The sequence below is a fragment of the Rhagoletis pomonella genome, unplaced genomic scaffold (genome assembly GCF_013731165.1).
Source record: "Rhagoletis pomonella isolate Grant_MI unplaced genomic scaffold, Rhpom_1.0 Rhpom_scaffold_00004, whole genome shotgun sequence".
In the NCBI taxonomy this organism is placed as follows: Eukaryota; Metazoa; Arthropoda; class Insecta; order Diptera; family Tephritidae; genus Rhagoletis; species Rhagoletis pomonella.
Genome location: NW_023458558.1, coordinates 75938801 through 75954334, shown reverse-complemented (window position 1 = coordinate 75954334; position 15534 = coordinate 75938801). Strand labels below are relative to the sequence as shown.

The following is a 15534-nucleotide window of genomic DNA, read 5'->3' as shown; positions in this document are numbered from 1 at the left end:
ATCGATATTTATCGATTTTGTTATCGATATTTATCGATTTTGTTATCCATATTTATAGATTGTGGTATCTATATTTATCGATTTTGTTATTGATATTTATCGATTTTGTTATGGATATTTTTATCGATTTTGTTATCGATATTTTTATCGATTTTGCCATCGAAATTTTCATCAAATTTTTCATCGATTTTGTTATCGATATTTATCTATTTGGTTATCGATATTTATCGATTTTGTTATCGATATTGCTATCGATATTTGTAGATTTTGTTATAGATTTTTTCGATATTTATCGATTTTGTTATCGATATTTATCGATTTGGGTATCGATATTTGTAAATTTTGTTATAGATTTTTTTTGATATTTATCGATTTTATTATCGATATTTATCGATTTGGGTATCAATGTTTATCAATTTTCTTATTGATATTTACCGATTTTGTTATCGATATTTATCGATTTTGTTATCCATATTTATAGATTGTGGTATCTATATTTATCGATTTTGTTCTTCATATTTATCGATTTTGTTATGGATATTTTTATCGATTTTGTTATCGATATTTTTATCGATTTTGTTATGGATATTTTTATCGATATAATAGATTTTGCTACCAATATTATTATTAATTATTTTGCCATCGAAACTTTTATCGAATTTTTCATCGATTTTGTTATCGATATTTTAATCGGTTTTGTTATCGATATTTTATTGGGTGTTACTATCGATAGAGTATAAAGATAAAAATGAAGATAAAGGAAAACAGAATAACATAAATGTAATTAGAACGAACAGGGGTAGAAATAGGGATCTAGATAGACAAAAAATTTAACGTTAAGCAAAGGCAGATGTAGATATGTATGTAGACGAAATAGATATGTATGTAACGTAAGTTTCACTTCTCCATTGCGGCCCAGGCGCACTTACTTTTTTTTTAATTTCTCTATATAGTTTGAAATGTGGATTTATATGGCGTTAAATATTATTGTACAGTTTTCGCTATACTTCTGTTGTTTAATATTTAATCTTTTTTTAATATATGAGACATTCTTTTTAATATCGGACATCAAATTTGATGTCACACTTTCGATTAACTTCAAAATTTTTTTATGGGTTCTATACATGAAATAAACTGACACGTGTTGGAGGAATTTTTTGTTTCGCGTTTTTCTTTGGAGATATGATCTGTCAAAGTTTGCATTTTTTCGTGATTTTGACTAATCATGTACTCCTTCAAATCTCGGGTTCTGCCCATCGTAGAGACTTCATCTTAACGTCGTTTTAAAGCTAAAGACAGAAGTATTAAGTTCTATATATAAGGTGGTCAAGATTGTCCTAAAGCTAACTTAACTATTAACAGTTAAACTTTTTGAAGTTTATTTGCATAGTGAAGACCAGTGAGTTAGGGATTTAAAATTATACCATCGCAATCCTTTTTTAATTCTCCATAAAAAACGTGGTTCAAAAACATGGGGGTTTTTCAAGAACTATTTTTAAAAAATTTTTCTTTATGACGAGATGGTTTATTTTGTGAGAATTTTTTGCAATTTGTTTTCCAAAACTTATGTTGAGATATATTTAGTAAGGTGTTAAACATCGAGTTTTTGCAAGAATTAAAATTTTATTTGCAGAAAATTTGAAGCGAATCGGAGATGAAATAATTTTTTTACGAAATCCGTCCGACCTAAAAAAGAATGGCTCATATGTCTAGCTAATTATACATACACATAACACCGTGCGACAGGCAATTTTACACACAAAGATTCAATATATTCACGAAGCCAAGGGCCAAATGTATGCAGTAAAATAGCGTTTTTAGCTTTTCTCTCTGACGTCAGGATTTTTTAAAAGGGCTTTGAAAATTGAATAATATGAGTAATTCAAAAAATGGTTTAAAAAATGTAGTGCAGTGTACTTAGGAAAACAGTATGGGTATCAAATTAAAGAGAAAATTCTGTAGAGAAAGAACATATTAAATTTTTTGATGCATAAGGTATTAAAAATGTCCTTAAAAATTGTATGCTTGAATATCCTCAAAATTTTGTAATATTTATTTTGAAAAAATTATATGTTTAGGACTGATATAAACTCTACGACGTCCTCGAATATAGACTTTCTAATTTTATTAGCTTAAAAAAAAATTATAAAAGGGGCATTTCAATATCTGTTCGTCCTTTTGAACCCGAAATTTATGTATTTGGGCCGTAGTGTCTTGAGTATATTGATTGCTTTGTGTGTTTTAAATTTTTTTTTTTGTTTCAAACTGTTTCAATCTTTTTACTCAGAATTTTTGTACGCAATTTTATAAGTATAGCCCATTAAATTGCAGGAGGATAAAGTGCAAGTTTCAAGTGATTAAAAGTAACATTGATTTTTGTCACGAATTTTTTTCCATATACAGTATGTTCGGAAATTTGTTTATATGGTAGAAAATGCCCAGCATCGTTTAAAAAATTCCCAAAATAAACGGTATTTTGTAATTGCATGAAGCTTCATTTTACCCTACTTTAATTTAATGGGCTATAAAACTGCGTACCTAAAATTTTTCTAAAAATGCTGAGTAAAAAATTTCCAATTTTAGTAATTTTTTTTGCATTTTTATAATTTTTGTACAAATTATGAAATGCGCATTTATTTGCAGTTAATTATAAAATGAGATAGACTTTTATAAAAAAATTTAAATATTAAGTAAAGAAAAGAAATATAGACTAAACTGGTTGAAATAAGGCGTTTATTTTATTTCTACCACTAGTATTATGACCTTTTTTCAGCCACACAATACATATCTAGGGCTTATATTCAATACCCTCTATCTGCAAAAACTCAATTTTTCAGGAGAGCAAAAAAACTGTTTTGGCAGCTATTTTTAAAAGCGTTAATAATTTTAAGTACCCACGCATGTCTTAAAAATTCACGCTATATATTAATACTAGGATTTTACCTTTAATTCATTTAATTTTAGTTTAAAGATTAGATAGAGGTTATTGCAATTGAAATTGTAACTATATAAAAAAATTTGCTGGTAGCGGGTTTTGCAGAATAATGAGAATGTCAGTTCTTTAGATGTAAATGTTATGTTAAACTAAGTTTTTAACCCATAAATCACTGGTCTGCAAACTCGGTCCCTTCTATTCCGACGTGGCCAGGTAACCACATAATTTTAATGGTGTTTTTGTGTCGAAAGAGTATTTCACGTGATTTTGAAATTATATGAAAATCATTAACACTGTTAAAGAGGGCTTCGATAGCTGGTTTACTGTCCATGCATATGAGGTAATTTCCTTCGTTTTTAGACGCGTAAGGTACATCTTCTAGCAATTGTAAATGCCGAGTAGTAAGCGGGAAAAGCACCGACGACAATTGTCCAAGTCCTTTTGTTACCGCAAAAGAACACCTGGTATCATATCTGGAACCGTCTGTGAAAATAAGTTCCAGGTCATTTATGAGTATAGAACTGGGCAAATGCCCTTGCGGTAAAGTTTTTACTTTAGTAGGCATCGGAGTAGATATAATGTCTAATTTTTTGATGTAGCTTAATATACGAAATAAAGCTGATTGCTTGTTTCATCGGCTTTTTTTTTGTTGAAAGCAGGATTCAGCGTGAAAGAATAAAGCCTCATTTCTGCAGTGAACAATCTTTGTGATGCGCATCTTTGTTTTGTACTTTACCCCATGCTTATGGTTCTTCTGACTGCTGCATGGTGAGGTGTTTCTAGCAATTTAAGATACTTTTTGCGCAGTGTCCGTAAATTACGAGTCCAAAGTAAATTTTTCCTAATATAAAAGCCCTAATTACATATACCAGTGTAGTTATATGAACTAAAAAATACTTGGGTGATAAAAACTTTATAATATTTAGTCTAGCAAGTAAGCTTAATCTTACATTATGACAGTGCAGCTTTTAAGTAAGTTTATTGTCAAAACTTATTCCCAATATTTTCAATGTGTCAGTCTAGCGGATAGGGGTGTCAAGTCCTTAGTCTTAGAAAAAATATAATGGAGCTAACTTTCCCAAAGGCTATATTGAATAAAATAACTGAAAGTGGTGATCCTTGTGGGACACGATTAAAGAGAGGAACAGTTATTGACACGAACAGCGAACTTCCGGTTGTAAAGGAAAGACTTAACAGCATTGTACATCCTGTCACTATTTTTCCAGCGTAATAATTTAGATATGCAGGGGAGGAGGGAATTGGGTATGTAGTTAGAAACTAATGAATTGATTCTATTTAGTTTGGCAATAGAAATAATAATAACAGTTTTCCACTCTTGGTGGCCCTTGAGAAAAAATGGAGTAATGGAGTTTAATGACTCTATATTTGACGGGATATGGAAGATTGCCTGGGCGAAACTAGTTTGACCTAAGATCTGATTTTACCGGTAACATATACATACATACATAGGCACATGTAACTTACCTGTCCCAAAAAATGTTAACAAAAACAATTTTCCAGCATAATTGTGTAAATAGAGGATTTTGCATTTATAACAAAATGTTATTGCAGAGTGGAATTATGAGTGAGAATATAATACCATTAAAGCTATATTTTAAGTTTGACATTATTGTCATGGCTGAAAGATTAATCGGAGCTCACGTTACCATCAAAAACTTCTTTTGGAAAGTTTGAAATTTGCATTTTTTTGGTTTTTGTAAGGAAAGGAGATTTACTTTCATAAAAAAAATAGTCAAACCTTGCTAAACTGTAGAGTCCTAATTTCTCATTTTCTTACGTGTAATTCCTATGGTAAAACTAAAGGCTCGACGCGGAACGTCTTAGAATAGTCGTAAAGAGGGGAGATTCATGGAGGATCATTACTATACCAAATGTTAAAATTTGAGTCTTATTCCGGTTGCGTTGCAGGATGTTTTTTTTTGACGTAGTCTAATGCACATATGTGTATGTATGCACATACATATGTTACATATGTACGATAATAGCACTTCTTTACATTTATACATGCCAACTAAATAGTTATCATATATTTATGTAATAATCTAAAATAAATACAAAAACCAAGAGTACCAAAAACATTATGTTAGATTGCACAGAACAGTTTGAAGTTAGCTGAAACAAACTAACTTTTTTGCCACAGCGTCATGTAAAAGTAGTCAGTTGAAGTAGTCCAGTCGTAGTCACACCTAGTTTAAAAATATTGAACTTATAATGCATTTGCAGTTATTGAGGTCCCTACAGGGTTGGAAAAACCCGCAGTATCCATTTTTTGGATATAAAATTTATTATACTGCAAAAAAAATATATATAGATACGAGCGTTTCATATGCATCATCTGTTAACTACGAGTATTTACTTATTTATGTTATTTAGATATGTACATACATGAACACATAGTTATGCTCATTTCTTAATTGTTCCTTTTCTGTGTTAAGGTTCCCGTGCTTCTGAAACAGGTTCTGAACTGAGCCAAAGTCAGAGTATGTCCAGCTTGGATAGGGACGAAGATGAGCGCATACGACAAGTGAGTACACACAGCTTAATTTAATGAATTATTATTTTTTATTTAGAGAGTTAAATATTGTTCTTTGTTCAATAATTGTATATGAGCCCTCTATATATGCACATATGTACATATGTATATATGCACATTGGTGTTGTTATAATTATGCCACCTATATGATACATATTTGATGTATACAAGTTTGCCTATAGAATTAATTTATGAAATCGGAATTAAAAAAAAAAATAGGCCCAGTGTGAGAGATGGGCCTCCCATTTAATGTATGTATTTACAGTTATTATGACCCAAGAAACTCCTTAAAAAAATATCAAATTTATTGCCGTCTTATTGCGTCCAATTGGGAGCTGTTTTGTGGCTGCTTCGACATGGTTTTATTTAATTGCGGCTTTCAATTCGCCAACCCGTTAGAGGTGTGCGAATAGAGCATCATCTCGTTTAAATCCGAAACATTTAATCTAAACAATTTCTTAATGAGCTAAGTAGTTGTATCCATACTACTCGTTTCTGCTTTCATCTGTTCATTGTATTTGTTTTTCCCACACATACCTTGCGGTAAACAAACAAAACCGATCTTATGCGAGCATAGGTGTGGAAAATAGAAGGAGGGATGGTTGTTAAAGATAATCTACAATTTTGTAAATTTTCTTCTACTCCGTAGGATTTTGAAGTTTTTGCACCGAAAACCGAGACGAATAACGAACCATCAGTATTAGCATCTGTGGCGGCATTGGCCCACTCGCCCACCATTCCGCCGAGTGTATGCTTTTTGTCGCAGCAGAATGTAGCTGAAAGCGATACATCAAAAAGTGGCGTTCCGCAGTCATCACAAACTCCTCAAGATGCGATTACCACTTTAACCAATGCCGACAAAACGTTGGCACAACCAAAGGAAAAGAGCACTCCGGAAAAGGTATGCAATTAAAAAAAAATAACATGTTTAAACCACCTGGCTTATATTTATGTATGGGTGCATTCCAAAACATCAAAATACAAAGCCAAATGTGCGCAACCTCGGTAAGACGCTAATTTTCAACTAGCTTGCGCAAGTTAGACTTTTTCTTCTAGTCTGGTTTAGAAATAAAAGAGACTGATGCTTGGTATTTTAACGTTTTGGAATGCACCCTATATATGTACGGTAACTCAAACAAGTGACCACGTGTAGACTTTTTTTTAGATATTCATATCCTATACATACATATGTATTTCGAGTTAATTTTATTTCTATACAAATATTGTGCAAGCTTTAACAAAAACCATATAAATCACAGTTTTAAAGTTTATAAAAAATTTAGGAAAATTCAACAAATTTCATTACAGTTTCAACATTTTTGGGTATGCAGTTTTATAGTCCATACAAATTTAGTCTGATTAAATGCAAGTTCCAACTGACAACAATTGTAATTTACGAAAGCTGGCGTTAGTTTTTGGACATTTTGCTGCGAACGGTCTTCCCTAATTTATAAGAAATTCGTGCCTACATAGAAAAAGTACAAAAATTCATTAGCAAAAAAAAATATTAAAAAATATTAATTAATTTTAATTAATAATTTTAACTTTAACAATTGCACCCAATTGTTTTGTTTGTTGACGGTGTCAGTAATTTTATTTCATACAAAGTGTGTTTATATATAAAGACAAAAATGAACGGAACTTTCAACAAAAAAGGATCAGTCCAGCGCCAATATCAATATGAATTGAAAAATATTACTAATTAGCTATAGAGAAGCAGATCCACATTAACTTCAATCACATGTACCATCAGCTTATAAATATACATGCATATCGTCGTTTAAAGTACAAAACCGCGTATCAACAAAATGCAACACCGTGTATCAAGATAGTGCAAAAATGTGAGGTTGCATAAATTATTTTCTAGATAGTAAAAACACTCATATTCCAAAATGGTTCTCTTTTTTATAAAGCAATCGCATTTCTGGCTAGTATATTTCAGGACGAATGGATAAGGGTTGAGGCCAAGAGCTTGTGTGAGCAAATCCATTTTTTGGCAGCAAATGTCAGTTACAGTTGTCAGTTTGCAAAATGACGAGACGCGGTTTTGTACTTTGACGATATGCCATGACGTGTATGACTACTTGGATTCATTTTTATTTCGTATTATACTGCAGAAATTTATATTAATTTTTATATTAGCCTAGGTCCCCGTATTGGTATTCTTCTTCGTGTTCGTGCTCGTCTTCTCATTATCCTCGTCTTCGAATTTGTGCATAAGTTAGCTAAGTATAAGAAGAATATAGTTAAGAAATAAAAAAATCTCATGCATCTGATGTTGTGATACCTACAAATTCCATGTGCCTGATGAATTTAGTTGAGTTTGCTTTTTTAAATACGTGACAACGCTCCCAAATACAGCTCAGAAATAAAGCCTTTTAATCCCATTTAATTTGATACCCATATTTTTAATAATTGCTTTAACTTATTAAATATTTTGAGTTTACCTTTTTAAAGAAGTTGTAACCCTCTTTAATATTCTAAATATTCAAACTAGGGATATCTTACCACCTTTGTTTCACGTCATATTTTAATATATCATTTAGCTTATGCTTACTATAATTAAATTCTAATTTTAAAACATATGGAAACTCTATTCAAAACATTCTAAAACCAAAACCTTGTTAAACCTTTTCCGACTTACACACATATTGCGATACAAATTTAAGTTGTGTATATAATTCCCTTAATTCAAGTTGAATTTAATTTCTTAAATATATGGTACCCATGTCAATTTATACCCATACTTTAATAACTCATAATAATAATAATAACGCCCATGGGGTTTGTTTCCTAAAAAAAAAAAAGAAATAAAGCCCACGGGCGTTATTGCCTTTTCGAAAAAGAAATTAAGCCCACGGGCTTTAAAAAATTTTCACTATGTCAAATTCAATGGCATTTGTAGTCAGATAGGTAAAAACACATTGTCAAATGGAACTAAAATGGTTTGTTGAATGATTTAGATCAGAATAGGTCTTCAGTCGTGGACATGTGCTGCTAAATTGGCTAACTGTCCGTTTTTGGCCCATAATATAATCGGTATGCACCTAAAATCAACATAAAAGTCTACAAAAGCACAATGAGTTGCACGCACATTGCTTTTATTTTCATAAAACATCTAAAACTGCTTACAAGAATTTTTGCTTCAAATAAACATAATAGAATGAAGCTAAAAAAAACTATTAGTAACTATTTGAAGTCCTTGCAAAAAAAGTTATTTATATTTCACGAGAAAATAAATTTAATGGTTTTTATTAATGCAAACGAACGAAATCATTAAACATTTTAATACATTAAAATTTTTTCATTAGCATTAGTTTGGATAATTTCTGTGTTCGTATGGAAAAGTAGCTTATGTCGAAGGGCTGGATTTAGTATAAATCGGCATTCGCAGCATGCGATTGCGAATGACTCACAGCAGCTGAGCTGTTGAACAACGTTTGGCAAATAAACGTGCCAGAAATAGTTCCGATACTAGCAAGTCATTATTCTTATTAAGTCTCATCGAAAAATTTCTCGGCGTTTAAAGAATAAAGGGAATGCCGCATTATACTAAAGCCAGCTGTTCGACATAAGCTACTTTTCCATACGAACACAGATTTAATGAAAATAATTTTCATTAGCATTATATTTTTCAGACTTAATGCATTAAAATTTTTATTTGCATTAAATTTCAAAAATTAATGCATTAAATTTTACATTAACATTAGTGCTTTAAGTACCATTAATGCTTTTTTCACAACTCTGGTGTATATGTACATGTGTATTAAAATTAAATAAATTAAATTCTCAACAAGAAAAGGAACAGGAAAAAGTATAAAGCTAAATAAATACTTTCGTCGATTGTCGAGTATATTGGCGCGCGTGCCGCAGCCGTCCGCGTTTGCCCGCCACCACTGTAAAACCTAGAACGCTGAGAGCAAATATGCTCATCGCATTGAAGGCTAAAAAAACAGTAACAATTCACCTTTAATTTCAAATCGCTTGTCAGTTATTGGCAAAAATACCGTTCGATTTTATGCGTATACTGCAGAAGGGAATTTAACGCAGAACTACACTGTATGCAAAAATAGAGCGCAATTCGTGTAAAATACGTTCCATTTTATGCAAAAGTTTCAGTAAAATAAAGCCAGAGAAAGTATTACTCACGGGTTTTATTTCCTTTTTTTTAAGAAATAAATTAAGCGGGTGTTATTTCCTTTTCTTTGGGCAATAAAGTCCGCCGCCATTATTGCACTTATTTTATTGGTGGGCGATATTTCCCCTTCGAAATGGAAATAACGCCCATGGGCTTTATTTCTTTTTTTTTTGGGAAATAAAGCCCATGGGCGTTATATCCGCGGGTCTTCTTGCACTCCACCATTCATTTCACTTATTAAATAATTTAAGTTTTACTTTTTACACGGATGGAATTCCTCTTTAATGTTATAAATGCTCAAAATAAATATTTCATAATACTCCTTTGTTTGACGCCCATATTTCAATATTTCATGTAATTTAATTTAATTCGACTTTTCAAACAGATGGAAATCCTGTTCAAACTATCTTTAAACCAAAACCTCGTTAAACCTTTTTTGTCTGACACTTGTATTGTGATACACATTTAAATTATCTAATACTCCTAATTAAAATTGAATTTAATTATAAAATCAGATGGAAACCCTCCTACATGCAGTTTAGAAATGAAGTTTCTTCAAAGCAATTTTGATTTACATATACTCATATTAAAGTAATTTATTTAACCTATTGCTTATATTGAATCTAACTTTGTAACAAGGTGGCAACCCTCTGCAAAATATTTTCAAACAACAACCTCTTTCATCGGATATCCATATCAGGATATACCTTTCAGTTTTCTGCCTTTATTTAAGTCGAACTTGCTTTTTGAAATAGTTGGCCAGCCTCCTACATATAAATAAGAAATAAAGCATTTTCAAAACTATTTCGATCGATACTCAAGCGTAATAATTGATTTAACTTAAAAATAATGTGAATTTTATTTTTTTATCAGGTGGCACCCCTTTTTTGAAAAAAATAAGAAGTTATTGCACATCCACAGGCCAAGCCCTTTAATTTGATACCTCATTTTGTAAAATCGAACGAACAGTACAGATCTGATATGACGAAAAAGGTTTCGCGTATTAGGCATTCATATACAGTGAAACCTCTCCTAACGGACACCTCTATTAGACGGACACCTCCCTTGGGCGGAGATTTTTTCCTATACCAAGTTTTAAGTATACATTTCGGAACAAATTACTCTCTCTTAAGCGGACACTCTCTTGGCCGGACGCGGACAGTTATTTTGCATAAAATTGACACAAAAACTCTATTGGGCGGACGCGAACCTCTTATCAACGGACATTAAGATTTCTTTTCATAACAAATCAAACAAAAACCTCCGTTGAGCTGACGCGAACTCCTCATAGGCGGACTACTAAATGGAAAAAGGGGACTTCCCGCACAAAATGTGATTGTTATGCACACATTTAGTTTGGTTTGCGCAGTGGTTTAGGTTCGTTATTTGAATTGTCAGAAACCCTTGGAGACTGATAAAAACATGAAAACTATTGATGAAAAAGGTACTGACACTGAAAAATATTAAAAATAAAATTTACGTCAACCGACAATTTCCCAGTTTTTTATGTAATGAAGCTATGATTTTATGTAGTTTATGGACTAAAATGTAATATTTATTTTTATTTTGTTATTACTTAATATGTACTTACGCACATAAATGAAATGTGCACTTTTGAAAAAATACATGCACATTTTTGTTTGAACGATGTAATATCAATATCTTTTATTCAAATAAGAAATAGTGACTATTCAATTAATTAAAACATTAAAAAGTTCTAAAATAGGCTTCCCCTCCATTAAGCGGACACCTCTCTTGGGCGGACAAAAAATGACTGACGGTGAGTGTCCGCCCAAGGGAGGTTTCACTGTATACATACATACTTAGATTACTAAAAGAAAAACAGATCCACATTAACTGCAATCAACATATTTACATTAGACTGCATCACTCCCCATACAAAAAAAAATCGGTACTACTTTTCCATTGGAATTATAAAATCTATTATATTTTAAGACGTCCAACAAAATATTTCGGAAAAATATTAAGATTTAAGTGAGCTGCACCGATATGAAAATACCTCCAAAAATGGATTTTTTTTTGAATAAAAATAGTTTCGTAAAGAACTTTTTGAGAAAAGTCCCCTCAGATGACAAAACAGATTAAGCTTAAAATACATATTTGCATAAAAATATTAAAAAAAAAATTTTTGAACGGAATCGTAATGATGAGATTTTTGATGCTGTTTTTTAACTTTTTTCAAAGACTGGTATAGGAAAAACTTGAATAACTGAACCTAAACTCTTCCGGTTTAGACTTAAGAGGTGTCATTGCTAATAAACTCATTCAAAGGATGGAAGAGGAAGGTAGGATGAACGAACGTCATTCAAAGTTGAATTAAGATGTGTTGGTATTCGAAAAAACAAGATGGCACACGAATGAAATTTTTTTTTGACCAGAAATAAGACAGTGTGAAAATACCTTTCTACTGAGTCCCATAAGTCTAAATCAGAATTTTTATTTTTTTTGTTGGCCTAGTTGTTCATGTTTTTCGTAAACCAATCTTTGAAAAAAGAAAAAAAAACAGCATCAAAAATCTCATTCTTACGATTCCGTTGAAAAGATTTGCAAATATTTTTATGCAGAATTTTTAAGCTTAATCTAATTTGTCATCTGGGGGCACTTTTTTCAAAAAGTTCTTTAAAAAACTATTTTTATTCACAAAAAACTTAATTTTTGGAGGTATTTTCAAATCGGTCCAGCTCGCTTAAATCTTAATATTTTTCCGAAATATTTTGGTGGACGTCTATAATAAATTTTGTAATCCCGGTGGAAAAACCGCAACTTTTTTTTGGTGATGCAGTCTAATATACATATGTATGTATTTACACAACATACGCTCGGTTAGGTCATAAATATTGCGGCATATGTTACTCAAAAGCCGAATTACCTGCCCACATAAACTTTTTGTCTCCTTCTGTTCTTCCAACGCATGCACGTGTTTGCAAAATGATGACGAATTGATTTTTGTATGGATAATCATTTATGCCCATATATTTGAATAAAATAAACATATGTATTTAGAAGATATCAACCAATACTTCCAATGTACCAAACGAAAGGAAAAACCTTGAATTTTTGATTAAAGGAAACCAAAACAAAATCATTTGAGCGGTTTTCTAGCATTTTGGTAATAAAAAATTTCAAAAATTGTTTGCCTTAAAATGCTCAATATTTGTAGAATTTATATAAAATTTGTACACGATAATACTTCTATTGTTCCAAAGAACCTATATCCCGAAAATGAAAGTTATATCTGTAAATGTTAAGTTGCTAGACCACTTTAAAGGCTCAAAATTTACCCCAAAATAAGCCAATATTTACCGTTGCCTCTCCGACAGAAACCGAATTGGTTACTTAAAAAAATATCTGCCGATAGGTTTGGAATTTTGAAATTTGAAACGCCATACTTTGCTTTGAAATCGCTTCATAAGTTCTCATGCAATGAGCGTTTTCGTGAAGCTCTAAAAATTACCACTACAACATTTGAGCATAGCCTCCACATCGAAACGTAAGACGTATTCTACGTCAAAAAAAAAAGTGCCAAACGTCAACCGTTAAAGTTGAGTTATAAAACAAAGTCACAATTTGGAACGTTTAAATACATTTATTTCAATTGTAATTTTTATCCAATTTTACCTCAAACAAATTAAACGTTTACAATTTTGCATGTACAAATACAAATGCTGAGAATAAAAAAAGAGAAAAAGCATAAGATGACACGGAGAGTAATCGTTTCTAACTTTCTAGGTAACTCAAGTCAGGTCTAAGTCTTATTGGTTATATATAATTGTTTATTGAAAAAAATGGCAGAAAAACTTTTTTCCATTAAAAATTCTTATTTTTGCGAGCGCTAACTGAAAAATGAAGATAGAGGGCTGAAACTTTGCCACAATTTTACTTTTTTTGTGACGGACAACGAAAAAAAAATATTCGTTATATTTGACACAGTCTAATACTTATACATATAATAAAAACTAATACATGTTTTCCCGCTAGAACCTTAAGGGAGATCTCCCAATGTGAGGTATATCTAATATCCCTTTGGCAATAAGATTGCTCGTTTAGGAGGTAAAAGGGATTACTTACGCTCTTAGGACATACAATGTGAAAGGGAGTATACAAAATTGCATGCTTATACACAGAAGCATAGGGAACTCCCCGTATTCGTATACTCCCAAGGGAGTACTCACCGAGCAATCGTACGATGCTCCCAAGTTCTACCGGGTTATGATAGTGAGTTACTGGTATTGGAAATTTGTACACAGCATAGAAGAACACGTAGTAGCGGCCATCTTTGCATACTTTATTTATTATTATTTTTTTGTTTGATTACGTCACTCTTGCAGCAAATATGCGCTATGCACATATGAGTTTAGCCTTAAAAAATATGCGTAACAAAATTTATTTTCTTATTTGGTTTTGAAAAGGTACTTGAAATCGTGCGTGCCGCTGATGCATTCACTTCAGTTCCACCAAAGTCTCCAGCAGAGCATCATGATCAAGATAAAATTCAGAAGACCACAACGGTTGTCATTTCGAAACACACACTCGATACGAATCCTGCGACTGTGGGAGCTCCCTCACCGCCACAAGCAACCGGCACTACTACGACGACGACGACCACCACGACAACACCACCAGTTTCACCAGCACTGGTATCGGCAGCTTCTACAAGTGGCAAAAGAGCGGCCACCGCACCACCTCAGGATGTTGAACAGCCACAACAGCAACAGGTATGTTGATAAGCCTTTGTAAACATATTGCCTTGTATGTTATCTATTAGGCGTTACTTGCATCCCTGTACCATATCCTTGTGTTGTCATGTGCGTATCGAACGATTACATTTGCTCAGCTCTTTGTGTTGTTTTCATGTATCCCACCAACGCCAAATCCAGCGCCAACACCATCACCAACACCAACACACACAATCACAAGACGTACATACATGCATTCTCATTTTGAAACAGTGCTAACAAGCTATTAAATTGTGTCAAAACCAATTTTTCATTCTTCAACGTATTCTTTTGCATTTGTATGTTGTTTTATTGTTATTTATGTTGCTAATATATTTTGTAACGAGGAAAATGTTGAGCAAGACAATGGCTCTTAGGAACGTTTGTATATACTAATACTTGTTAACCAAACCAATAAGAACTTTTGCCACAACATTCCGAGGACTAACCGCGAAAATAACATAAGGATTTTTTTTTTTAAAGAGACTGATGTAGAAATTCTCTAAAATCTTTTACTCATGTCCCTGTAAAATATTAGTTCAGAGAAAGCTTTGCTTACAGAGCTATAGAGCTATAAATTTTATCGTAGACGACACACCTTTTTCGTGGCCGCGAACATAATTGATCATTTCAATCGCCCCAACAGGCTTCTATCGCAATCAATTATTTCCCAAACTGTACTCAATGTAACGTCGGAACAAGATGTCTAAATTCAGTTTTTTGTGTTAGTACCTATTTACTTGTTGATAAAAACCAATATGGAACAGACGTCTTAGGGCTTTAACAAAATATTAAACAAAGGTTTGTATCCATGTTAAACCATAAACAGGTTTTGCGTGGGTTAAGGTTTCCGTTATTTGGTCACTAATTAATCTTGTTATGAATAAATTGACTCCAAGCATTCCAAATTCCTGTCTTCAGAGGCCTACAGTAAAATTTCCCCCGATATTTTTTGTAGTAGGTCTTTTTAGCCCTTTCCGTTCCGTTTATTTGCATACAAAATAGCAGTTGGGTTCACAATGTTTCACAAAAATGGTAAGCAGAAAATTTTACTAGGTTAACAGAAGACAAAAAAATCGTCAGATTAAACGCTATAGACATTTATTTATATAAATTTGGTTTAATACTACATATTAACTATAAGTTTATCGTCTTCTTTTTTATTGGCGCT

General features: G+C 32.1%; 1 protein-coding gene across 1 annotated transcript in view; it reads left to right on the top strand.

Moving 5' to 3' along the window:
* Positions 1-15534, top strand: part of LOC118738082 — a gene marked incomplete at its 5' end in the record, with an annotated part of 312005 nt that overhangs the window by 167348 nt on the left and 129123 nt on the right. The window contains 3 exon segments of the mRNA XM_036469005.1: positions 5392-5480; positions 6139-6390; positions 14058-14363. Coding sequence (XP_036324898.1) covers positions 5392-5480; positions 6139-6390; positions 14058-14363 — 647 coding nt within the window.